The sequence below is a fragment of the Macaca thibetana genome, chromosome 9 (genome assembly GCF_024542745.1).
Source record: "Macaca thibetana thibetana isolate TM-01 chromosome 9, ASM2454274v1, whole genome shotgun sequence".
Lineage (NCBI taxonomy): Eukaryota > Metazoa > Chordata > Mammalia > Primates > Cercopithecidae > Macaca > Macaca thibetana.
In genome coordinates this window covers 44,353,205-44,380,360 of record NC_065586.1, presented here as the reverse complement: position 1 = coordinate 44,380,360, position 27,156 = coordinate 44,353,205, and the positions used below count along the sequence as shown (strand labels likewise).

Here is a 27,156-nt window from a genome sequence, read left to right as displayed (position 1 = left end):
AAGGGATGCAAAGAAATGCCTTGATGGCCCAAGCTCCTCCACTGATCTTGGGGAAGCTGCTTCATGGCAAGGCCGTGTACGTTCCCTTGGGCTTTGCTGGGCGAGTATGGGACACCTTTCTCCTCTGAGGGGTACATCTACTACCGCACTTCACACACTTCGCTACAGAGCCAGGCTTTGAGCCTACATGCGGTGACTTGGATAAGGGGGCCAAAGTCCCTTGGTCCACCGAGTGTCCAGAAGGATGTGATTAAATGGCAATACCCTAGCGCCTTCCTCTAAAGGAACACTAAGCGTAAATGCCCCTCTGGGCACCTCACGTTTTGCATTGGTCTGGGCTGTGACCAGCTGACTATGATCCCCACGGAGGTCTGTGTCATAGCATTTCCTGAACAAATTTTTGATTCATTGGGTGTTGAGTTTTCCCTAGACTTCTTGTGGAAGGCAGGAGAGGGGACAGGAACCTGTTCCAGGGAGTGCCAAGAAGGTCTCATGTGGGCTCATTGGCTTTCCTTTCTGCCTTAACTGAAGTCACACTGCAAACACTTTTCCTCTGGAAATGGCAGGGCTGGAATAAGACTTGAGATGCCCTTCTCCATAAGAGGAGCAGGACAGCCTACCCGCCCATAATTAAAATACGAAAGCCACACTCAACCTTTAAATAAGCACAAGGAAGTCCGACTATTTCCCACACCGTTTTGTTGCAATGTTGAACTATTGTATTACATCTCTCATTTGGGAGGTGCCCTGATCTGCTGATGCCCTAAGCACATGTCTTTTGGGGGTTCAGTCATGGGAAGTGACCTTCCTGTGAGCAGATGGCATAGCTTTTCACAGGTTCCAAATGCACTTCTTTGGATCTAAGACTGACATCTACAGAGTGGTGTTTATCCAGTGCGCTCCCTTGCCTCTGAATTGCCTCAGGTGCAGACCTGTGGGGTCTTCCCCAGCTTGTAGATCCCCATTGCCTCTGTCTCCTCGAGAGCACCATGCATGCATGTGGCTGCTCCATCCAGGAAGTACAGGGAGCTGGCCTCGTCTGTCCCCCAGGTATGATGGGCTGACCCAGAGCGAAGTGGACCCGCAGCTGGAGGAGCTCCTTGGGCTGGTGGTGTGGCTGACGACCTGCGGCAGGTCAGAGCTGAAGGTGTTTGACAGCGTCACCTACCCTCAGCTTGAAGGCTTCAAGTTTCATCACGAGGCATCTGGTGGGTCCTTCTTGTGTCTGGGTGACCGGAAGAGTCAGTGCTGAGCCCTGAGAAGGCTACAGAGGGTCTTCTCCTGATTCTTTGCATACCTTTCAATGGTGCAGTAAGCTCTGATTCTGTCACAACCTTTGGGGAGATAATGAATGTCTTCCGTGAGACTTAGTGGAAATATTGCTTAATAAAGGCAAAGACTCTCTCAAATAACGGAGGCAGCCTCTAGTTCTCTCCCTCACCCCTGGTGTGATTTCCTCTGCAACATTTGCTTATATAATGGGGACTGATGGCCCTAAAGCAGCCATCCGGGCTCAGAGTCAGTGACTTCTCAGTACTCTGAGACATTGATTGATTGATGAACTCATTTAGCAGGCACGGATAGTTTCTGTGTGGCAGGCACTCTGCCCCACGCTGGGTGCCAGTGTGAACAAGCCAGTTGTCTGCTCCTTAAAAGTCCTCTATAGAGACTGTCATATGTCCCTGAACCCTAGTCTGCTGGAGAATCGGCTAAGAAATGCATCAGGCACAGCCATGACCCAGCTCAGACAGGAAACCTCGAACAGAGGGCCTGCCAGAGGGAGTTTTCAAGGCTAAGTGTGGGTTGTCTAGGTTGAAATGAAGGGAGAAAGTTTAAAGGCAGAAATGACAGTCTGGGGAATAAATGGTGGCCTGGATGGCTGGGTGAGTCTGGGCAGTGAGAGCTTCTGCAGAATATAGGCAGGGACGCTGCAGTGCTGTAGGGTTCAGGTTAAGAAGGGCCATTGGATGCCATTGGACGGGATGCAGTAACACATAGGGGCGCAGACATGGTTTAGGGGAGTGCCTGAATCAGAGAGGAGTTTCACAAACATCTCTAGTATCTGAGGCAGAGAAGGCTGGAGGCAGGGAGCTTTCTGACAAAGTGTCTTCTGGGGGAGAGAGAATGAGGCTTAACCTTCAAGCTGGAGGAAAAGGTGGAGGGGGGGTCAGGAAAGTGTAGTTATTTATCAGCTTGTCTAGAAACAAAACTGACTTTGTTAGTAATCTCCAACATCTTTTGATTTTAATCACTGAAACCAATCCTCCTAGCCCAATGCTGTCCAATGGAAATACAATGCAAGGCACATTATATCATTTTAAATGTAATTTTTAACTATAAATAAGAAGAAACAAGTTAAATTATTTTTGATAATATATTTTATTTAACTCAATATATCCCAAATATTACCATCTCAATATATGGTCAATACAAATAATTATAAACAAGATGTTTTGCATCGTTTCCTTTGTATTATCTTTTTGAAATCTAATGTGTACTTGACCTTTACGGCACACATCAGTTCAGAGTGGCCACACTTTGAGTGCATCTTGGACCATGCCGCACCAGCCTTCTTCACACCCCAGGTGGCTGACTTTTCTGGACTTCTGGTGGACATGTGCCCATAGGAGTTAGAACACAGACACTTCAAATGGCATGTTCTCTTAGTAATGAAAATGTCTATTTGTAGACACAGGCAGGAGAAATGACTTGCAAGATCTTTCTTGTTTTCCTCCTCAGGGGTGACTGTTAAGAATCTTCAGGCCTTCCAGGTCCTACAGAATGTTTTCCACAAAGCCAGTGACTCTGTCCTCTGCATACAAGTCTTATTGGCCATCAGGACCATGTGGGCCTGGAATGCTCGAAACTTCTTCCTGCTGGAGTGGACCCTGCAGCCCATCTCGCAGTTTGTAGAGATCATGCCCCTGAAGCCGGCCCCAGTGCAGGCACACTTCTTCCAGCTCCTAGAGGCCCTGGTGTTCGAGCTGCACTACGTGCCTCATGAGATTCTGCGAAAGGTGCAGCATCTGATCAAGGAGAGCCCTGGGCCGTCCTGCACTCTCATGGCCCTGCAGAGCATCCTCAGCATTGCTGGTGGGGACCCGCTCTTCACCGACATCTTCCGGGACTCAGGGCTCCTGGGCCTGCTGCTGGCACAACTTCGGAAGCAAGCCAAGATCATGAGGAAGTCAGGTGCCACTGGGCGCATCGGGAGGGATGGGCAGGGGTCAGTGTCAGCCAGGTCTGGTCTTTGGGCCAACCTGGCTGCCCATCAAATGTAACAGAAAGTCAGCATGCCCATGTCAGTGGGGAGGTATGCTTGGGACACACAGCTTCACAAGAGATAGGCAGCCTCCCAGTCTTCCCCATGAAGAAGTGAAAGGGATGGGTGAACTTGGGGCTAACTCAGGCCTTGTGAATTCCCAGGTTTTAGATATATCTTGCCCTAGACGTTGTGTGGGTGTACAGACAGGGAGACTGCAGGGGTCTGACAGCTCCTCAGGAATGGGAGCTCGGAGAGGCCTTGGGTTTGGGGGCTCTTCTGGGGTCTGCTGCTATATGGCTTCCTAGCTCACTCTGTTCACTTTACACTGTTGGCTCAGTGGTCTCCCACTGGGAGAGAGCTCCCTGGGGTCTTACTGACCCAGCACGCCCCTCTGAGTCTTGGTGCCCTGCTGGGCTGTATACCTGTGGCTCCTTGGCAACGTCCCCTTGCCCCTACTTGGCCCTTGCACCCTGAAGTCTCAAACCCAATAGCCTCTGCTGCTCCCCTGGGGCTTTAGGGTCTCACGAGGGTGCACAGTGGCTCAGGGGTTGGGCTCTTGCACTGCCTCACTGTGCTCCCCACCATATATCCTGCTGGAGTCACTCTATGTGGTGGTCTTTAACTCCCATCTCCATTGACTTTCCAATAGGAAGCGAAGTGTGGAAACTCCTTCCCCAGCTCCTCTAGTCTTTCCCTCAGTCTCTCTACACCTGCTTCTCTGGGGAATCAGCCTGGAGGAGGGACACTGGGACACAAGAATCTGGATGCTTACTCTGCCTACCTTTCCTCCTTTAATTCTCTTTCTCCCACTGTACTGGCTGGAAGGGTCAGGGAGCTCTCTAGCCTTTGGTTGCTTCTGTAATTCTGCTTCAGACTTAAGCCAAGGTCACCAGTCCATCTGTTTCCTGGGCCTCTCTGAGGGAAAGGAGCTAAGGGCTGGAATCCTGGCCATGCTACTGACAAACTGAGTGATCCTGAGAAAGTGACTTAACCCCTAAGGACTGTGTCTTCCTTGGTAAAACAGGGTAATGATGGACATCACTGGAATGCTGTGAGATTTTAATGAGGGAATCTCTGAAGAGGAGCCACTGCTGTGCCTGGTACATAACAGGGGCTCAAGAAACATCAGTCACCTTGTCCCTATAGTTCCAGTGCTACTGCCATAGACTGAGATAGACACCTAGGGAGGAGCTCAGGCATCTTACAGAGGCCAGGACGGACCCAGCTTCTCCCTGGGAGTGTTTGCAAATAGGATCAGGACTGTGGAGGATGAGCCCAAGGGATGGTTTGTGCGTCTGGGCCTCTGGGCCAAGCCCTGGACAATATTTTATGAGCTAGCTTCTATTGCTTAGTAACTTCTGTCCTTAAATCCTATCATGAATGAAGTTAATGTATTGCTTCCTCTGCTTTCCTTGGTGTTTAAATGAGAAGTCTCTGCACAGTTTCTTTGTTTGTTGGTTCTGTCTTATCTTAGCTGGTATTTCTTTTCAGCAGCCTAACATTGAATTTGCTTTTAAATCCAATTCCAGACCCATGACCATTCCTAGGAGAATTTGAACTTTTTTTGTGAACTCATGCATTAGTCTTACTTTGTACTTTCCATTGTTAAATGTGTCTTGTTATTTCTTAGATACTCTGTCTCCTGGTTTATAAACTCTATTTTGATTGATTGATTGACTGATTCATTCATTCATTCATTCCCCCAAATAAGTATTGAGCTTCCAATTTGTGTCAGGCACTTTTCTGGCACGGAGATTCAAGGTGAATAAAGAGATCTGGTTTTGCCCTCATGGGTCTACTGGGATCACCTCTTTACTCCAGTTTCTCCTGAGCTTCCCCATGGCTCAGGAATGAGTGGGCAGTCATCCCTCCCAAGGATGAATGGCAAACTGTAAAAGTGGCCAAAGGAAAATCAAGAAGGCAGGGCTCTGTGTATCATCTGGGGCAATGCTTCTCAAAGAGCAGTCCCTGGACCAGCCCCATCAGCATTGCTTGGGAACTTCTCAGAAATGCAAATTATAGAACCCCATCCAAGAACTACTACATCAGAAATTCTCGGGATGGGACCCAGCATGGGGCTCTGGGTTTTAACAAAATAAGCTCTGCAGGGAATGCTGATGCGCTCAAGATGGAGAACTCTGCTGTAGGGGGTAATAGCCTTCTATCTTACCAATTGGGATACACATTCCCTTATGATGAAGGCATTATATTCACATCTCCTTAAGAGGGTAGAAACCTGGAGTCAGAGATTTGGGGTCATACCACATGTACTTATTTTTCTGTTGCTTTTGCTTCTTCAATATGGCAGGAAACAAACTGTCCACTCCTGGTGTTCAGGATCCAGAAAGAGAACTCACATGTGTGATGCTGAAGACTGTAGTCACACTTCTGAAAGGCTCGGTGAGGAATGCAGGTAAGGATGGTGCCAAGTTTGCCTCATCACTGCTTGGTAAAACATGAACTCTTTCCTGGTTATTTATGGCAGTGTTCACAGGCTATACTCAAGGAATAACCAATACACAGCGTTAGCTGTGGCTAATGTCCCTCTCCTGGCCGATGTTCAGTGATCATCAATAAGTTCATAGATACTGTACCTCTGTTGACACTTTTTACCTCTAAGATTGCTAAATAAAGTTGGTGACAAAAAGACTATGCTCAATCTAGCATTTTCTAAATTTATGAGACCACAGAGCCCCCTCTCCTCTTTTCAAGTGAAATTTATTAGTGTCCTGCTGCACTGACTATAGATGATTTTTAATTTTTTTAGATCCAAAGAGTAAAATACGGGCAAAGAAAGCTAGCCATTTTAAAGGAATGCAATTTGTTGTGCTCTCAGACATGATGGACTTAGCAATTTAATCCATTCAAATTTTCTTTTAGTGTTCTAAGATTATTTGGCTTCTGGGTTTTAAAAATAATATGAGCATATATATATATGTAGACATAGACACACCAACATCCAACATCATATCAGTGGGTTTGGTGATTTAGGCATCTTTATCTGAGGTCTTCGTAGAGTAACTATACCTAATGTAAAAAATTATTTCACTATGGCAGAGAGAGAGTCTTTAACATTTAGCCTGTAAAAGGTTCCCCAGAGGTGCTGGCTAAATGTGTATTCCTAGGCTCACATCCAGACCTTTAATTAATAGTCAGTCAAGGTGGAGTTCAGGAATCTACATTTTTTTTTTGAGATGAAGTCTCGCTTTGTCACCAAGCTGGAGTGCAATGGCATGATCTTAGCTCACTGTACCCTCCACCCTCCGGGTTCAAGCAATTCTCCTGCCTTAGCCTCCCGAGTAGCTGGGACTACAGGCGCATGCCGCCATGCCTGGCAAATTTATTATTATTATTATTATTTTGTATTTTAGTAGGGACGGGGCTTTACCATGTTGCCCAGGCTGGTCTCGAGCTCCTGAGCTCAGGCAATCTGCCCACCTGGGCCTCCCAGTGTGCTATGATTACAGGCTTGAGCCACCGCGCCTGGCCAGGAATCTACTTTTAAACAGGCTTTCAAGGTGATTTCCATGTCAGAGGTACCTAGCCTGTAACTGGAAAAATCTTGTCTGCTCAAATCCCCATCAAACCATTTTGAAGGATCCAGTTGCCTCCTAGTTTTTTTTTTTTTTTTTCTTCCCACATGAATTACTCCAATATCAATCCTGGGGAAAAAATGCTTGGAATTATTTTTAAACAAAAATGTACCGCCAGTCAGATTTCTTTAATTTTCTCCCCAAGGAACTCTCTAGAAATTAAATATGTTCTTAGCTTAAATTGTGGTTTGCTTTCTATATGAATTTTGGCAGAGAGAAGACAGAAATTGTCATTGGCCCTGGGGAGGAAATTATGAGGAAATCAAGGGAGAGGTAGATCTAGTTAAAGCTTTTATTACTTAGATTTCTTTTTTTTTCTTTTTTTACCCCAAGAATTCATGACACTCTTATTAACTTTAGTCACCATGTCGTACAATAGACCTCTTAAACTTATTTCTCCTTTCTTGAATGTATCTCCTATGGGGAGATGTTAGTCATTTTTTTTTTTTTTTTTTTAATAAGGTTCTCACTGGAGAAGAAAGCAGTTTTTTTGTTTTTTGTTTGTTTGTTTGTTTGTTTTCGTCAAATCCACAGTTCTACAGTTTCTTTTTTCTGCTTCTCACTTCAACGGTGGGTATGGATTACCAAAAAATTTACCAGTGAGCAAAAGAGAATCATAAAAAAATAGCAAAATGAACTTTGAAAATTATAGGAAAAAGCTTTTTCTTTTGATTGAAACTGAAGTGGCAAGGTTCTCCCTGGCGCTAGCCCCATTCTGTCTGTCTGGTCCTTAGTTGTCCTGAAGGACCACGGCATGGTGCCCTTCATCAAGATCTTCCTGGACGAGGAGTGCTACCGGGAGGCCTCGCTCAGCATCTTGGAGCAGCTCTCAGCCATCAATGCCGAGGAGTACATGAGCATCATTGTGGGTGCTCTGTGCTCATCCACTCAGGGGGAGCTGCAGCTGAAACTGGATCTCCTGAAGGTGATTTCAAGTCCTCCTTTGAGATTGGTTTTCCTATGGATATGGACCAAGTGATCCACATTTGCTTAGGCATTTTTATTCATGTAATTCAGTTTGCCACTGTATGTAGTAGGCAGTACCCTGTATTAGTGTCAGGTGCTGTAACAAATAAATTCCACATCCTCAGTAGCCTGGTACATTTGAAATTTCTTTCCAACATACAGTCCAGTCAAATGATTGGTGACTGTCATTCAGGAACTACCATCACCTGGGCATCTAACTTGGGCAGCAGACAAGGGAAGAGAGACCATGGGGAAATGCACAAGGCATTTTTATTCAGGCCTAGAACTGGCACGTGTTATTTTCTGTCCGATTTTCTTTAGGAAGAACTTTGGGCAGGACTCATGTGGATGCAAGGGATGCTAGGAAATGTTTTTCCTGGCTAGGCAGCTACTTCCCACAACACTGTAAACTATGGAATTGCAGCTCAAATCAGCAATGGCCAAGTAGCTGCCTTGTTGATTCGATCAGCATTTATTGAGCATCTAACCCATTACCAGGGCTGATGAAGAGTACCTGGGACTTACAGTCAATTATGATACAACCCTTGCCCTCTGGGAGCTCATAGCCTGGTGCTAATAAGTAAGCAATAGTTACATTGCAGTGTAATGAATGCATTGGTTAGACACTGAGCGCAGGTTGCTACGGGAACACAGAAGTAGGAGAGCCCAATGCTGCCTTACCTGGTTGAGGAAGGCTTACTGGGGAGAGAACCTGTGAGCTGTGAAAAAGAAGCAAAAGGCAGTCAGAGGTGTGGAAACAGTGGACACAAAGGGACAATTGAGGCAGGGTTATCATGTTTGGGCAACAGAGATGTAAGTGTATGTTTTTGTAATATTGTTAATATTCATCGAGTTATCTTAAAATAGTTAAATACATATAACAAATATCATTCTTGCCATCTGTTCTGCCTTACAACTTTCACAGTTTTGTTGCTGTTCCTTTTTTTACATTGCTTTTGTCTTTGAGTTTATGACTTTTAAAAGGATTGCTTGAGTGATCCTCCCACCTCAGCCTCCCAGCTAACTAGAACTAAAGGCATGTGCCATCACACTTGGCTAATTTTTGTATTCTTTGTACAGAGGGGGTCTTGTTATGTTATCTAGTCTGGTCTTCAACTTCTGACCTCAAGCAGTTCTCTCACTTCAGCCTCCAAAGTGTTAGGATCGTAGATGTGGGCCACTGTGCCTGGCCAACATGCCCATGTTTCATTAACATGACATATATGATTGTTGGTGAATTTTTTAAAAAGTGAAGTTGCTCTGATTTCCAAAATTAGGTCAATCATCAATCTAACTTACTTAAGCCTATCTCTATGCAAAACCTTTCTAACATTTAAAGAATGGTGTTTGGTTCATCATACTTAATTTTTCTGCACATTCGATGTTAGACATTGATGTGAGTTGTTCCAGTTATTATGTGGCCTAAGCCAGCAGTGATTGGTGTGGCCAAAGCATTGCGTGGTCCATCCAAAACTGGTATCATGACCATAATCATCATGCTTCACAGATGACAAGAGCCCAGACAGTGATTTAATTGCAGGGCCATAGAATCAGTGAAAGTGATTTGTACGAAACAAAAAAAGGAAAGTTAAATACCTTTTGAAAGACACTTGAATCCCAAGATTACTTGAGGTAAGGAGACTGAGAGGGATGGGTGAAGCAGAGAGTAGGGTAAGGGAGAGATATATCAAAAATAAAGAAAATACGGGGGCTAGGAATTACCTCAGATTCATGTGGTCCAATCTCTTAATGTTAAAGGCAGAGAGACATCCAGAGAGCTTCATTGACTAAGTTAATATTGCACAACTGCTAAATGGTGAAGTTGAGTTTGAATCTAAGGCGAGCAACTGAAAACTGATAGATCATTCCACTTCACTGTGCTGTTCGGTACATTTTCCTTCATATGTCCATGTTCAGCTTGACTGGCATGTTCTGATAGGATAGGAACAGGGAAGGCATGTCTTAACCAGTCATATTGTGGTTTCCTGTTGGGTGAATAATTGTTTCTGACAGTGCTGTATCAAAAGCCAAACAGATCCACAGAGAGGAAAGTTTTGCTTTTACTTTGCTTGGAAGGTAAAAGTATTTTTCTGTCCAATGTAGAAAAGAGTGATCTGCTTTGCTCATAGAAAGTTCCTTTTGTTTACTCTGCAGCCCAGAGTCATCGTATTAGAGTGTCAGTCCTTGGGCAATAGGACTAAATTTCTAGAATTAGTAATGTAAAGTCGTTATGGTGTTTTACAGATTCAATATCATTTCAGAATCAGTTTTCAAGAGAGCACATAAGGGAAGAACATTGGTGAGCTTATTTAACGAAATCACAGCCTGCACTCAATGTGCTGTCTTCTCCCTGGGTGCCAAGTCACTGCTGGGCAGTTGGAGGCCTCAGGAGCTGGCATTGTTTTCCAAGGGCTAGGGCTGTTACACTGCTGCTCTAGGGGGCAGTTGGGAGGACTGGTGCCTCTTCCAGACTCGCCCACCACTGAGTCACATGAGCAAGTGGTGAAGGCTTGCTGGAATCAGATGTGAGATCTGCATTTGTTTCTAAATCATCATGGGAATCCCCTGAAACTTTGAAACGAAGATGTTAAGTGAATTGTTTCTCACTGGATCTCTCTCTTTAGAAGGTAAGAGCCAACTCTGCCCATAGGGACTGTTTCTACAAAGTGTGTCTGAGTAGGATGAGAGGGTGCCCCTTCTTGTAAAGGTTTCCCATCTCCAACGTGCATTCACAGCATGCCATCACTCTGCATCCCTTCCCTGTGGCCTGTGTGCCAGCCACTCTGGAGAAGCAACTTCGGGCAGTTACTTCAAATACCAGTGGCGCTTCCATACCAACACTGAAGCACATGTGACTTCACCACCTAATTCTGGCAAATGATAACTGAGTTAAAGAATAATGTAAGCAAATGAATTTCCTCTCCTTGGCCGGTGGGACTGTGATTGGGTTATGCACAAATTCAGATTGATTTGCTAATATACATTTAGCTGTTCAACTCTGAGCTTAATTGCATTACCTCACCGGTCTTCCAGCATGACACATGGAAAATTATGAGGAATAACAAATAATAGAATGTGAAATAAATCCTGTTAGTCCTAACATAGTTAGCACTTTGCAGCAGACATCCATTTTATAGATTCAAGCTGGAGGAATACTAACTCAGAGACGATGACATGGTAACTGAGTTAGGATGAGAAAATGTGCTTAACGCTGACCTTTCTTGAAATGTGTCAACCCCAGCCTGATTACTTTGACTTCAACTGATTAAATTTACTCCCTTCTGCAGACTGGAAACCCTATGTGATGCATTATCATGCAAAGTTGAATGACAGTAATGGAGACCCTCCTCCTAGACTCCCCATTCCTGACAAATCATTTCCCGAAGTAGCGAAGTATTTATTTTCCTTTATGATAGAAATGTTTCTCTTTAGTTGCTATGAAATTAAACCTTTGTAATTGGATTTTGGACTCTTTACTTTATGACTCTGCAAATATGAAATTAACCCCATCCCAAGAAATAATAGCGGGGTCTAAGTTCTAATGAGATTACCCCCATTTTAGATAATGACTCTAAATTTAATAAATCAAACAAAGCAACAATTAAGGACAGCCATTCCTTCCTCCTCTCTCTCCCAAGAGGAGGAAAAGAAAATAACCATCTAGGAATTATAGGTGACAAACCCGCTGAGAGACACAGATCATAATGAGGGCGATTATTGGGTTGCTTTGCTTTTTAAAATATCTGCTTCAACACTCTTTGAGTGATGGAGTTCTTTTGAGCAATATTTGGCATCAAATTGGACAATTAAATTGGGAGGGAGTTCCTTGGGGGGAAGAGGGGTTTATAGTGATCACCAGCACTCAGGCAATTGTCTGTAATCTGATCAGTTTTGTTTTTTAATGATTCTCCCTTCCCGATATTTGTTTTGTCATGTGTTATGTGACAAACAGAAGCGCTTATTCATTCCATTTTCCTTAAACAAAGCTCCTAGAGGTCTTAGAGCCATTGAAAGCACTCACATAAATTTAATCTGTTTAACATTGTAGAGCTTAAGATTTCCTGATGTCTTTGTGACTGACTGACTTTTCATGGCATATGTCACGTGACCAGGCATAGGTCAGGTTCAGACTCGTGCTGTACCACATTGCAGTGAACAGCCTTTGGTATGGTTTATCAGTTAGAAAGGAGGGACTGAAACCACACACACATGTCAAGGTTGGAGTGAGTTTCCAACTCAGCCATACAAATAACATTTTATTGGGAGTGAGTTGCTCACACAAGGCAGGCACAGATGCAGCGTAGCTGCGTTAGCCTTTCCTGGCCCCAGAGCCTCCCGGGTGGGGCAGGGACAGGCAGCTGCTATGACTCTGTCTATACAGGGAAAGGCCTTGCCCAGCCTAAGCCATGAGCTTTCACAAACGCACACTCAGTATCACCATCCTGGAGGAACCCACTCCAACAATTCGCATGCTTTGCTTTGAGGGTGCATCTACAAATGTTCAACTTTCCTGGGTTTTCAGCCAAATTCAGAAAGAATTAGGCCACATCCTCACTCAGGAGGAGAAAGCAGTATCATTGCCCCCGTCTTTCAGGTGGCCTGGGAAGTTAATTTCCCTGAAGTCTTTCCCACGATTCAGACTTGACCGTCTGCTTTAGTGGGTGGCCCTGATGCTGGGTTTCTTTCAAAGAGCAAAATGACAGTTCATTTCCCCGCAGTGTCCCTCTGAGATGTGGTGGGGTATCATTGATCTAACCACTGTAAGTAGTGCATTTTCTATAACTGGGAAAAGATCAGTTGACTTGTATTGGTATGGATGAATCTTTCTACCTCGCTTTATGTTATTTGTCCCTTTTGAATATAATTATGGACTTTGGTCTTTCATAGATTCTCCTAGTAACTGCAATCTGTTTTGTTTTTTAAATTTCTGGAAATGTCATAGATGGGGCCCTGGAAGCCCTTTACGCAGATCCTTGGCTGCTGCTTTTCTTCATCTTTGAAAGAATCCTCACGTGTGCACTAAGAGAGTTCAGGCTCCTCTTGTGTTCTCTGACCCGGAATGTGAGACTGACTACTCGCCCAGCAGCTCAGGTTTCCTGTAGTGGAATATAACATTAGAGAACAAAATCCAAGTGGTCGAAACACATTCTACTGTTTCAAATAAACACCACTGTTAGGTTAGGGTGCCAGCAGTTAAGAGATGCAGCTGGATACTCAGGAAACTGAGGCAGGAGAATCACTTGAACTGGGGAGGCATTGAGCCGAGATCTCGCCACTGCACTCCAGCCTGGGCAACAGAGCAAGACTCCATCTCAAAAAAACAAAAAACAAAACAAAACAAAAAAGATGGAGCTCCCAAAGTGCATGACTTCATGTTTGATAGTGACCTATAAGTTTACTAAGTTTCTATTAACTAAAACGAATTTAAATATCTAGTCCCTTCCCACCTGTTTTTCTGAGCTCCCAGTTTTCTCTTTTTCATTAACTTCCATGTGTCATATTAGAGACTCTCGCCTAAACCAGGCATTTAAGTCACAGCATCACCCCTCCCCCAAATAGGGAGTTTCTCTTTTATTTTTTCTCTTTGAACCTTGTCTCAGGCCTCCTGAAACTGATGCCAAACTGTACCTTCTCAGACAATCCCCTTGCCTGTCACACTAGAGCATTAAATATCTGAAAAGATAAAATAATTCACACCTCTCTCTGCAGTTTACTAACGAACGCTCAAGGCTGTCCACTCTCTAGGAAACACAACAAATGCCTGAATTTTAGATGGAGTCCAGTGCAATTTATCTGATCAATAAATATGTACCCAAAATAATAGGCTTTTAATACTTATTTAAAATCTTCCATGTGTTTTTCACATTTCGATGAAGCACAGTATGAGAACTGCTTAAATGTAGCCCCCACCTCCCCCTCTCTCTTCCTCCTTCCTTCCTTCCAATAGAACGTATTGATTACCTAGAGTATATACCATGCACTGGGCTCAAGTAAGTAAGTGCTCAAGAAAGGTTTGATTTTAGAAGGAAATAAAAGTTTGGCTGGCCAGCAAAACTCACAGTGATCTGGAGGGTGGTGGATTCCATGATGTATCCTATCAGTGACCTAATTGCTTTCTGCACACTTGGCCTATGCTGTGTGTTATACCTATGCATTTCATTCAATTGCAGGTTTCTCTTGTCTTTCTGACACACTCTTTTCACACCACATTTTAAGTTGATTCATTTTACTGTTTCCCCTCATCTAATATAGCAGATGAAGCCGTGCTTGCACAGAGAGGGAGATAAGGAATAACAAGCTGCTTCTATAAGGATTTCATTGTGTGTCTCCTGTACAGTATAAGAGATGGTTCATCCCACTCATTTAGCAAATTGTCATTAAGTGTGTGCTGTGTTCCACAATAGTAAGGAAGCCAGATATGGTTCCCATCTTGTGGAACTTCAGTCTGGTGGAGAGCTGAGATGATTTTCAAGTAGCTGCAGTAGAGTAAGACGAGAATTTTGATCAGGGAATGAGATGGGGATGTGTGAGCACTCGATCTGGGATAAGTATGAACTACAGGACAGAAGCTTTCTGGAAGGATATGCATTCAAGTCAAAATACAGGACAGTTAAATCAACCCTATAGATTAGTGTAGTAGGCACACATGGAAAACCTGAACCGTAAGAGGAACAATATGGAGATCCCCATGTTTCAGAATCATCCTTCCTGTAGCTTGTTGATCTGAAGGCGTTGAGGGAAGAGCTAGTGGGATGCTCTGGCAGGCATGTATGTGGGCTCAGGGTTACTCTACCTCTTGGAGTGTACTCATTTTGATTTGCTTGGTGTTTCAGTCTCTGCTCCGGATCCTGGAGACCCCCAAGGGCCGTGCTGCCTTCAGAGTCTCCAGCGGGTTCAACGGGCTGCTGTCTCTGCTCTCCGACCTGGAAGGCTCCCTCCAGGAGCCCCCGCTGCAGGCATGGGGAGTAGTGTCCCCCAGACAGACCCTGGAGCTGGTTTTGTACACTCTTTGTGCTGTGTCCGCAGCGCTGCACTGGGACCCTGTCAACGACGACTTCTTCAGGAGGAATGGGCTCTTTGAGAAGCTGGCTGAGGACCTCTGCCTGCTGGGCTGTTTTGGAGCCCTGGAGGAAGAGAGCGCCCTGCTGCGCTCTTGGGCGGACACAAAGGCCAGGCCATTTGCAGATTTGCTGGGCACTGCCTTTTCCTCTAGTGGCTCACTCCCACCCCGGATACAGAGCTGCCTCCAGATCCTTGGCTTTCTGGACAGCATGGCCAGCGGCACCCTCCACTTGCGTGGGGACCTGAAGGAGTCCCTGAGGGCCAAGCAGGGGCCGGTTGTGGACGCTCAGAAGGGAGAAGCTGGCAGTGACCCCCAACGCAACTTCAAGCAGTGGCCAGACCTGGAGGAGAGGTAGCTTCTTCTGCCAGTGTGTCATCAGTGCGTCTCTGTCTCCCATTCTCACTCTAATGTCTTGTGCATGTGTAGTCGGTAGGAAGGCTCAGCTACAGAATGGGTGTGCAGAAATGTCATGTGACCTCCACTTCCTCAAATCAAGTTATCTCTGACTCTACACTCTTCTACCTTGGGAGCTGACAGAAAATTCAATCAGTCAGTACTGGGTTGGAGGATGCTGTCAAGTCACATAAGAACCAGGGAGGGCAGGACCCTGCTGATATACTCACCTTCTCCTTTGGGATCTTTACTGTCCTAGGGAGCCCTGGTGCCTGGGCCTGGCATCCCTGGGTGTGCCAGGCAGCCTTGGTCTTCTCAGGTTTTATCTCCTCCCCAGGGCGCTGCCAGGGGTGGGGTGAGATCCTTTGATCTGCAGGACACAAACCACAGTGTCCACCCCAATTATGGAACTCTTTCTGTTCTTTCTTGCTGCTTCTACACCCCCTAACAAAGACAATTGCTCTCCTTACTTCCTCAGGCCAAACACCTCAATGGGTTCAGACTTTAGTAAACAACTTTTTCCTCTCATGTCTGTAACAGAGAATTCCACTAAAGCAAGAGGCACAAAGAACCATCCCTACCCACCCCTCTTGGGGTGGGAAGGAAAATGAAAGAACACAACAGCAACAGTTGGTGTCTTTTTCCATTCCTCTAAAGCATAAATGACAGAACACCCATTACTACTGCAGTAAGTTATCCTTCTGAAAGACACTGCATTTTTATCCAGAGGGCCCCATTTGCCAGACTTCAGTGTTGGGGATAGTAGAGAAGGATGCGTGTTAAATCTCCACACACTGAGATAATTATGATTTTGGGGGGTTAATCTCGCTAATTAACTGGTTTCCTAATCTTGCATTCCTGCACAAACCAACTCATTCATAATCTGTGTATTGCTGAATTTCATGTACTAATGTTTAAAAAGGATTTTTGCACTGATGTTCAGGAGTTTGGCCTTTCATACTCCTTTCCTGGCTATTTTTCTTGTCAAATTTACGCTATCATCATAGCATGAGTTGGACAGTGCTTCTCTTCTATGCTATGGAAGAGTTTATGTAGGGATTATTTCTGTTCCCTAGCTAATGTGACAGAACTTGCCACTAAATCCTGTGAGCCCGGTTTTTTCTTGTGAGAAAATTTATTCTCATGAGAATGCACTTCTATTTGTTCTTGGATTATTCTTGGTTTGTTATTTTGCAAGCTGATTTCCCCATTTCATCCAAGTTTCCATTTGTGGGCATCCAGCTGCTCACGAAGGCTCCCTCATGCTCTTCTGAGCAGCCCTTGTGAGTTCTGTGACTCATTTCTAACACTATTTACCTGCATCTTCCTTGCTTTTTCTGCTTCAGCACTATTCACAGATGTTTACTTTTCAGTGTGTCCTATGAACCAACTTTCGACTTTTCCTGTTTCTCCTACTTTTTTTTTGGTTATCATTTCCTTCTACCTTTGGGCTTATTCTAGTGTTCTTTTGCTTAACTTGGATGTCTGTTTCCTTCTTCTTTTACATATAAATTTTTCTGTAATTCGTAAGTTTTATTTTCAGTTTCATTTAGTATGAAATATTTTTCTAATTTCCCTTATAAATTATAGTTGACTCCTAAGTGTTTGAATTTTGAATTTCCATTGTTATAGTGTTTCTGGTCATCTTTGCTATTTACTTCTCACTCTATCAAGGTGACTGTCTGGGCTCTTATCCTTCAAAATTAGTTGAGGTTGACTTCATGGCCCTCAATGTAGTCCCTTCTCATAAATATTCTACATGTGCTTGGAAATAATGCATATTCTCAGAGTGTTAGATTTGATGTTCTATTTATGTCCCTTGGATCGAATTTGTCAATTGTTTCATTCAAATATCCTTTATCATAAATTTTAAAAGTCGGTTTGAAATATCAGTTTTTTGTTTTTGGAATAAACAGGCTTTATTGGGCTCATGGGTCTTGAGGGCCTCTCCACGTTCTTTTCGGCCTCTTTCTGCAGTCTCATGAGCTATTTCTTCTTCTGGTAGCGGGTCTCGGCCTTCTCTTTCTTCTTCTCCTCCAGGGTAGCTGTCACTGCCTGGTACTTCCAGCCAGCCTCTTGAGCCAGGCGCCCCACGTAGGCAAACTCTCTCGTGGGCTTCAAATGCACAGCCTCGCGTGCAGCAGGAACCCCCATCTGGTTTTCCTGTTGTAGGGCAGTGGGATTCCATCGAACACCTCGGGGTCCAGGGCAGCCTGGCCTCGCTGGGTCTTGTGGGCAGCGGGCCCTGCACTGTCTGCTAGAAGAAGCTGCTGGGGGCCAGGAAATAATGGGTCCCTCGTCAGGGTTGGTGTTCATCCGCCTGCGGAAAAAGGCCGGCTACTTCAGCTTATTTCTGTAGAAATTGTCAGAAACGTTGATGCCCTCGCAGCGCACCACCACCTTCCAGCCCAGCAGTACCTGCTTCGCCACAACGGCCGCCAGGTGGCCCAGGAGGTGGCCTCGGCCTCCATCACCGGGACCTGCCCCTCCGCCACCTGCAGCAGCGGCCTGGGAAGTGGAGTATAAGTTCTTGAGAACGATGCATTCAAAATCTCTCGTGATAAAGTGGATGTGTCAATTTCTGTTGAATTTTCCCTTACATATATTTGATGTTATAAGCATCATACCTATTTAGAATTTTTATATTCTTATGGAGTCTAAATTTTTATCATTATATGGTGACCTTTTTATCCCTAGTAGTACATTTTGCCTTTAATAATAATAGTACTATTATTATTATCAGGTTTCTTTTGGTTAGTTTGTGCCTGGGCTTTTTCTTCATCCTTTGGTTTTATCCTTTCTGTGTACTGTCCTTACATTTTTAGGTGTTTTTCTTGTAAACAACAAGGAACCATTTTTGTTGGTTTTACTTTGTTTTTCAATCTAGTGTGGTATTATTTGTCATTTAACTGGAGAATGTCATTTGTTTACACTTTCATAATTATTAATATATTTGGAATGATTTTTACTTAGCTTTTTACTTTTATTCCACTTTTAAAAAACATTTTTGGTCGTATTTTTGAATTGTTTGATTTTTTAAAATTGTGTTTCCTAACTACTAGTATGACATTTAAACTCTCTATGATTAATTTTATAGTAGTTACCCTAGAGTGATTCAACAGGCATACTCATGTTTTTAGTTAAACAGTATCTTTATCCATCCAATTAAGACATCAAGACTTTAAAACTCTTAAATATTTTTGCCCTTTTCTAACTTATACATTACTGTTAGCTAATATTTTAAATTTGTCTCCTGTTAGTAAATCCATCAGATATGACAGTTATTATTGTTGTTTTATAAAATATTCTTTGGATTTACCTACATGCTTTCAATGTCTGTGCTCACTATTCTTTCTTGCATCTCTATTCTTCCATCTGGGATTCTTTTTTATCTACTCTAGTACCTCCATTAAACTTTCCTGTAGTGTGGGTCTATTTGTGATAAACTCTCTTGGATTTTATTTGTCTGAAAATGTATTTTCTCCCTAATTGCTGAAAGATAGTTTTGCTGGGTATACATTTATTTGTTGACAGTTATTTTCTCACAGTAAATGGAAGGTCTCCCCAGCTATTGCCTTCCATTGTTGCCCTTTAAAAATCGTTTTTATTTCTCTTCCTTTGAAGGTAATTTGTCATTTTTCTCTGGTGGCTTTTAAGATCACCATTCTCATTCTGTTGCTTTATATCTGTCATATATCTCAGTGTACATTATCTTAAACATTCATTTTGCTTCATATTCATCGGGATTCCTGAATCCCAACTGATGTCTTTTATAAAATATGGATTTTTAAATTATGACCTCTTCTCCATCCCTTTTCCTATTTTGCCGTTTTGGAATTAACACAATTAGATGTATGCGTTACTTTTTCATTCTATCTTCCATGTCTCTTAATCTTTCTTTTACATTTTCCATCTCTTTGTCTCTCTGTGCTCTGTTCCACGCAGTTTCTTTTGATCTTTCTTAAACCCACTGAATCTCCTACTAGATGTGTCTAATCTGATATATAATCTAGCCATTTAGGTTTTCTTTTTAAAATTTCGATGACAGTATTTTATATTTCTAGATATACTGTTTGGTTCTTTTTCAAATTAACTTGATTTAATAGCCCTTTTACTTGTTCATATCTGTCTGTCATTTTTATTTCTTCAAACATAGGAATCATAATTATTTCTTCTTGCGTTTTTTGAGAGTCTGTTGTTTCTGTGACAATCATGGAAGGTTCCTTGTGTGATGTCTAATTTTTGATTGTGAATCTTGCTCCAAGATTTTCCTTTTCTTGGATTCCATGGAAACCATCCTCATTCTGGCCATCCTGCCTTTCTGTAGATATGGGAATGCCTCCATGGGGTCTTAGCTGCACTTTCCAAGCCAGGCCTCGACCAGATTCCCAGGTCCTGATTTTCTTGCTTGTCTTGGGAAGAATTCCTTCTCTGGGTTCCCTGTTCTGTATATTTCAGGGGCAATCCCTGAGGAGGCCTTTTTCTTGGGCGCCCTGATAGCATACAGGTTAACTTAGGATCTTGGTATAGAAACTTGTTCGACTTATTCTACCAACTCTCAGGGGCAGGGGAATATTTGTCAGTACCAAAGGACATTTAGTAAGTGATATCAGGTGAAAAAAAGCAATAGTAATTAGTTGAATGTCTCTGGAGGCTGAACACTAAATATCTATTTATTTTTATTTCCCTCCCAAACTTTGGAATTTTATCAATAAGGAAACAAAGGCTGAGAAGGGATTAAAAACATGGCCAAAGGTCACACATTTAGTAATTAATAAAGCTAGAATTTGAACCCAGGGCTATCTCCAAAGCCTGCATACATTTGTTTGTGTGTGCCTGTATGTGTACACACGTGTGTGTGCTCTTCCTGTTTTTTTCCTGATACTCCCACAATAATAGTGATAGTTTTCCAAACATCAGACACGACAGCCTGCAGTTTGAAGATCAGGTTCTAACCTATGGACTGCATCAGTCCTGATGTTTTAGAGGTGAGTCTAAATGTCATCCTGGTTTTGTAATGAGTAATTTTTACATTAATAAGAGCCATGTTTCATAAATAGAGCATTTTTTTTCCTCCCTAAAAGAGATACATGGCCCTTGGCCTTCCTTAATGGTTAGAGAATAGGAAGTGAAACTCTACTCCCTCCAGGGAGTCTGCAGAGTAAAGGGCATGGCAGTGGGCTGGGAATCAAAGACAGGATGCTCATCTCCACCCCACCACACCTGTATGTCCTTGGGCAGGTGGCTTCCCTTAGCTCTGCCTTCTGCAAAGTAGGTCCCCAGTCTCCAGGGAGGAGAGAAAGAGGCCATGGGCCTTGGAGTCAGGCCGGCTTGTTCTATGCCTTGGTGGCTGTGTTCTTTGGCCCTGCTACTTTATTTCTCTAATCTTCCATTTCCTGATTTGAAGGCGGACATAATAATAGTATCTATATTGAGGGATGCTGTGAGGCAAGGATTGCAGGTGGTAATGGTGGTAGTTAGAGTGATCACAGCTGCTTCCTAAGTACGTGTGTGCCGGACACCATGCTCAGCTTTTTACGATGGACTATTCTTCAATTCATTTAGTCTTTATGATAACTACAATTTAAGGAACATTTTTAATAACACAGAGGTGACATGTTATGTAATTCCCAAAATATATCTATGGTGCCCAAAATACATCATATATCTCTGTGAAACATACACCATACCAAACAAACACCCCCACACCAAACACACTATATACACATCACACACAAATATACATACACCACATGTACACAGAACACACATACACCACACTGAACATACACCTTACACATACTGGCATATCACACACACCCACACACCACACCACACAGCACCTAGCACGCACACATGAATACACACCACACATACCATCTATATACACTACATACAGACACCACACAGCACACACAAAAACCACACATATATATATACCACATATCCACACTACATACACACACCATAGAATGGAGTGCTTACCCCTCAGCAGCACATCATCCACAGTGCAGGTCTGGAGGTGAAAGTGGAGTGGAAGCAGGGTCAGACTGTGGTGCGCCTTGCATAAATCCTATACGAGACCATTTCACTTTTACCCTATAGGTAATGTGGAGCTAGGGTGGTCTCTGTACAGGGCTGTGGCATCATGGAGTTATGGGTTGTGAGGACTGCTCTACAATTGGGTCACGTATAGCTCTGAGAAAAGCCCCCTCCAAAGCAGGGCATCTCTGCTCCTTCTTGCTTCTACCTTAGCATATGCCTTCTCCCAGCCCCTGCTAGTTCTCGTGGGTTGACATTTATTCCTTATGTCAGCCGAAGGAGCAACCCCAGTCACCTTTACCTTGAGCTTAAGTTGTGGCTATAACTTATAGCCCTAAGGAGACGTCATTTCAACAGGAATGCGGTATGCTCCAGGCAATGGTTAAGGTTTCAGGGGGCACTCTGCAGGCCAGAGCCCTAAACACTCACTCCTCTGGCTCTGCTGCTGGGCGTCCTGCAGCTTCATCCTAATCTTTCCTGTTGAAACAATGTCCCCTGTGGATATGAGTTGTATCTGTCACTTAAGTTTGTTAGGGGTAATTGTTGTGAGTTTGATGGTTGAGCCAGACCATTGAGGAAGGGTGGGGGACAGTGTAGTTCCTGAGCAGTTCACATGAAGGCCACACTAGCCTTTGCAAGGCACAGTTGTGACCCTGTCATTCCCACTTGGAAGCCTCTAGTGCTTCCCCATGGTTACCAGGAGGGAGTCAGACATTGGGAGTGTGGGGCACACAGTCCCAGGGGTCCCACCTGCCCATGGCATCACTCACCTAGCACCTTGCAACCATGTTTCAGACTCAGATTTTGTATATGCCCTTTACTCAACCTGGGATGCCTTTCCTGTCTTCACTCTGCCTGGACAGTTGCTTCTTACGCTTTTGTCTCGGTTTAGATGTCACTTCTTCCAAGAAGCCTCCCCCGGCTGCCCCATCCCATCCTGTGGGCCAAATCAGATCCCACTGCCTCATATCTCCTCAGCACCATCAGCACTGATCACAGTGCAAATCAATGATTAATTGTGTAACCTTCCTTGGTTACTTTTTTCTTTGGTGCATGTTTGCACACTTGAGCATATCTGAAACCAGGATATGCATTAAAATGGATGCCAAGGACATCAGCCACTTAAGTTGTCTCTTCCCCATCTGCTAATAAAACCACTGTACATCTATCGATTTTTGGCTTCTTACCACTGTGGAGATAAGATGGTGTTCACATTTCTTTCTTCTGCTTCAATGGTGAGGCCCATGTGAGCATGGACTGGGTCTGCAGCTCCTGGTCTGCATCAGGGACCCCCATGAACGGTCACTGAGTCGAATATGGGCATGAATGAATTGAGAAGATGGGCAGGACAGGAGGAAAGGCAAGGAGGGTTGGCAAGGCAGATAGTCTTGGGCTCTCGTGCCTGGTGTCCTGAAGAAACCTGATGTGCAGTGGTCTTGCAACTGCTTCAGATATGGCTGCTCCTGCCTGCTCCTCTTCTGGGATCCCACTATTAGAGACATGAATGGAGCATTATGCTTGTTTGGTGGGTGCCCTGGCAAGGGCAGCCCCAGAAATTGAGAGGACATAGAGAAGTGCACCTAATGAGGTCTGGGGAGGAGGTCAGCGAGGTTTTCCTGGATGAGGAGACCACTGAGCTAAACATTTAAAGATGAGAGTTATCTGGTCTGAAATGGGTTGAGGAGGCATAAAGGTGAGACGCAAAATCAGCTGTCTGGAATAAGGTTTGTTCCTTCCTTCTGTAGGCATTGCTCGGACTTCAAGCTCTAGTAGGGCTTTAAGCTATAGGGATGGATGGGCAGAGATGATGGCCAGAAAGGAGAAGAGCAAAGGAGCTGTCAGTCCCTCCTTCCAGCGATGGCAGTAGCTTGAACAGGAGAACATTTTGAGAACTATTTAGGACATAACTTTGCCTGGCCTTGGTAATCGATTTGATGAGAGTGTGAGAGAGACTGGTTGGTGCCAGCCCCTGAGAGAGAAGCCCTGGAGGTTTGGAAGAGGATGGTGGCTGTCTGGAGTAATCAGCATGGACTGTGCAAATGAGACCACTTTGCTTTTAGTTTTCTAATGCATCCCTCAAGTATCCACAGGCCTTAGTAACAGGAGATAGGTATTAATCTTGCCCCCTGAAGTTTGATAGAGTCCATATAGGGGACAGTCTGTCTGACTTTCATATCTAAGCAGGACAAATACCAGGATTGGAGCAGTCATCCTCTCTGATGTGCAGCTGCTGTGGGTGGCAGGATTTTATAGCCAAGCTCAGGGGCTGTGTGACATGATGAGGCTTCACTGGTTCACATCCTGCAAAGGCCCCTAGGCTTCTTCAAATGAGATGCAAAATTTGGCCAAGCATGCCTCACACATCCACTGGCTCCCAAAGATACAAGTGCTTTGGGATTCGTACTTTTGATTACAACTTTCTGTTGTACCCACAGGTCCCTTGTGAGATACGAGCTATCTGGGAACACCAGGTCAGGTGGGGGATCAGTGTCTGCCATCCTTGGGATTCAGAACCTTGTCTCCATTCCTGCTCTGTCAATCCCTACCATACAGCAATGCTTCTTATAGTGTGGCCTGTAGACCACCTGCATCAGAATCTGTTGTAGAGTTGCACAAAAATACAGTTGTGTAAACTAGATTTCCTGAATCACAAATCCCTGGGGTTGAAATTTACGGTTCTGTTTTTAAAAAGGTTCTCTTGTTATGCGTAAGCACATTAAAGTTTGAGAACTACTCCAGGTGCTAGACATCTTTTTCTTGAAAAAATAGTAAAAAAAAAACTTAGCTTTTTTCACCGAGGTGAGATTCACAGAACATAAAATTAATAATCTTAAAGCAAACAATTCCATAGAATTTAATGCATTCACAGTGTTGTGCAAAGAACACTTCTGTCTAATTCAAAACATTTTTATCACCCCAAAAGGAAAAGCTATACTCATTCTCATTCTTTTCCCCAATCCCTGGGCTACTACCAATCTGCTTTGGGGATTAACCTATTCTGGATAAATGATGTATAAATGGAATCATATAATTGGTTTCCTTTGACGTTTGACTTCTTTCAGGTAGCTTAATATTTTTGAGGTTCACTTACATTGTAATTTATATCAGTACTTCTTTCCTTTTTGCGATAAAATAATATTCCATCATATGGGTACACATTTGTTTATCCATTCATTTGTTGATGAACATTTGGGTTATTTCCTTTGGTTCTTGTAAATAGTGTTGCTATGAACATTCATGTTCATGTATTTATTTGAGTACTTCTTTTGAATTCTTCAGATTATATGCCTAGGAGTAGAATTGTAGCTCAATTCAATAGAACTGTCAAACTGCCTATTTTCTCAGCAGCTGAACCAATTTTACATACCCAACAGCAACATAAGAGGATTTCAATTTCTCCACAGGCTTGCCAATATTTATTTTCCTTTTTAAAAAATTTTTTAGACATTCTAATGGATATGGAGTGTTATCTCATTGTGATTTTGATTTTCATTTCTCTAATGGCTAATAATGTTGATTGTTTTTATGTGCTTGTTGGCCATTTGTACATCTTTTTTGGGGAAATGTCTATTCAAGGGCTTGGCCCATTTTTTAATTGGATTGTTTCTCTTTTTGTTGCCAAGTTGTACGAATTCTGTATATAATGTGGGTACTAGACTTTTATAAGAAATATGATTTGCAAATATTTTCTCTCATTCCATAGATTCTCCTTTCATTTTCTTAATAATGTCCTTTGATGGCCCAAAATTTTCAGTTTTGATGAAGTCCAATTTATCCATTTTTTCTTCTGTTACTTGTGCTTTTGGCATTATATGTAAAAATCCATTGCCAAATCCAAGGTTATAAAAATTTACCACTGTGTTTTCTGCTAAAAATTTTGTTTTGGCTCTTATGTTTAGATCATTAATTCATTTTGAGTTAATTTTTGTATATGACAAGGGGTCAGGGTTCAGCTTCATTCTTTTGCTTATAACTGTTCAATTGCTCTGGTACCACTAGTTGAAGGGTCCCTTCTTAAATTGTCCTTGTACCCTTATTGAAAATCAAGGGGCCATAGATACATGAGTTTATTTGTGGATTCTCAATCCTATTTCATTGGTCTCTGTATTTATCCTTATGTCAGTTCCACTCTGTTTTGATTATGTAGCTTTGTAGTAGGTTTTGAACTCTGGAAATGTGAATTCTCCAACTTTATCTTTTAAAATATTGTTTTGGCTTCTTAGGGTTTCCTACAATTCCACGTGAATTTGAAGGTCAGCTGTCACCATTTGGCATGCTGCTAGCTGTGGGCTTTTCATAAATGCCCTTTGTCATGCTGAGGAAGTTACTATCTATTTCTAGTTTTTGGAGTGTTTTTATCATGAAAGAGTTTGAGATTTTGTCAAATGCTCTTTATGAGTCAAATCAAATGATCATCTGTTTTTTTGCCTTTGTCTATTAATGTGGTATATTTTGTTGATTGGTTTTCTTATGTTGAACCACTCTTGCATTTCTAGTATAACTCATACTTGGTCATGGCATATAATCCTTTTAATATGCTGTTGAATTTAGTTTGCTAGCATTTTGCTTAGGATTTTGCATGTATATTCATAAGGGACATTGATCCCTTGGATATTGGTAGTTTTTTTTTGTTTGTTTGTTTGTTTTTCTGTATTGTCTTTGTGTGGCTTCAGTATCAGAGTAAAAATACAGGCTTTCTTGCTGTTCCTGGAATATGCCAGATGTACTCCTACTTCAGGGCTTTTGCAATGGCTCTTCCCTTTGCTTGAAATGCTTTTCCCATGGATGTCTGCATCCCCTCTTTCAGTTTTGCCCTTCTTAAAGAGGCCAAACCTGCCACTCAAATTAAAATTGCAGATTACTCTCCTTCTTCATATAAGCACTCTCAATTCTCCTTTCTTGGCTCTTTTTTTCTCAATAGCACTTATCATTTCTTATTCATTATGATATTGTTATTATTGATACATTATATATAATAATTATTAATTTTAATTTACTTATTTATTATGTTTATCTTTGTGTCTACACTCTTCCCCTCACACCCAGGTCATGGATTTTAGTTTGTTTAGTTTACAGATACATCCAGAGTGCCTGAATAGTGCCTGGAAAATAATAAAAGGTCAATAAGTATTTGCTCAGTTGATTTGAATAAATTACCCCCAAGCACAAAAAACACTCCTGAGTGCCTTAGCTACTCTGAGGACTAAAAACAATCTCACTTTGCATGTGAAAGCAGCAATATGGGCAAGGTGTTGGAAAATCAAATCGGATGCTGGTAATTTGGGATTAGCCTGTAGTTTATTATTATTATTTCAATTCACACAAAGTAAAAGTTTCTTTTTTTGGCCTAGAGTTCTATGGGTTTTAATTCATGTGTAGAGCCACATGACTACCACCACAATAAAGAAACAGAACAATCCCTTCACCTCGAATAGTTCCCAGCTATTGCCCCACATAGTAAAACCTTTTCTCCACCCCATCCCTGCAACCACGGATCTTTCTCTGTAGTTTGTCTTTCCAGAATACCATATACATGGAAGCATACATGTGTAATCTTTTGAGCCTGGCTTCTTTCACTCAGCATAAGACCTTTGAGATTCACTCATTTTGTGTGTATCAGTAGTTCATACATTTCTGTTGCTGAGTAGTTTTGCATTGTAGGGACACAAATGTTTTGTCTCAGCCTATAGCTTATCTATTCATCTTTAAACAGGGTCTTTCTCAGATTAAGGTTTTAAATTTTGATGAAGTCCAAATCATCATTTGTCTCTACTTTTATGGATTGTGCTTTTATGTCATATCTAAGATCCCTTTGCCTAACTGATGGTGATGAA

At 42.9% G+C, this 27,156-nt stretch overlaps 1 protein-coding gene and 1 pseudogene across 10 annotated transcripts in view; one reads left to right on the top strand and one right to left on the bottom strand.

Annotated features, from left to right (window-relative positions):
• WDFY4 (WDFY family member 4) overlaps positions 1-27,156 on the top strand; it is a 295,757-nt gene that overhangs the window by 43,785 nt on the left and 224,816 nt on the right. For 9 of the 10 annotated variants that reach the window (XM_050805477.1, XM_050805483.1, XM_050805485.1 and 6 more), the window contains 5 exons: positions 1,051-1,208; positions 2,740-3,192; positions 5,574-5,678; positions 7,593-7,783; positions 14,658-15,238. In XM_050805477.1, the coding sequence (XP_050661434.1) occupies positions 1,051-1,208; positions 2,740-3,192; positions 5,574-5,678; positions 7,593-7,783; positions 14,658-15,238 (1,488 nt within the window). The other variant, XM_050805486.1, reaches the window with a different exon arrangement.
• On the bottom strand, positions 17,150-23,820 carry LOC126962963 (60S ribosomal protein L13a-like; annotated as a pseudogene).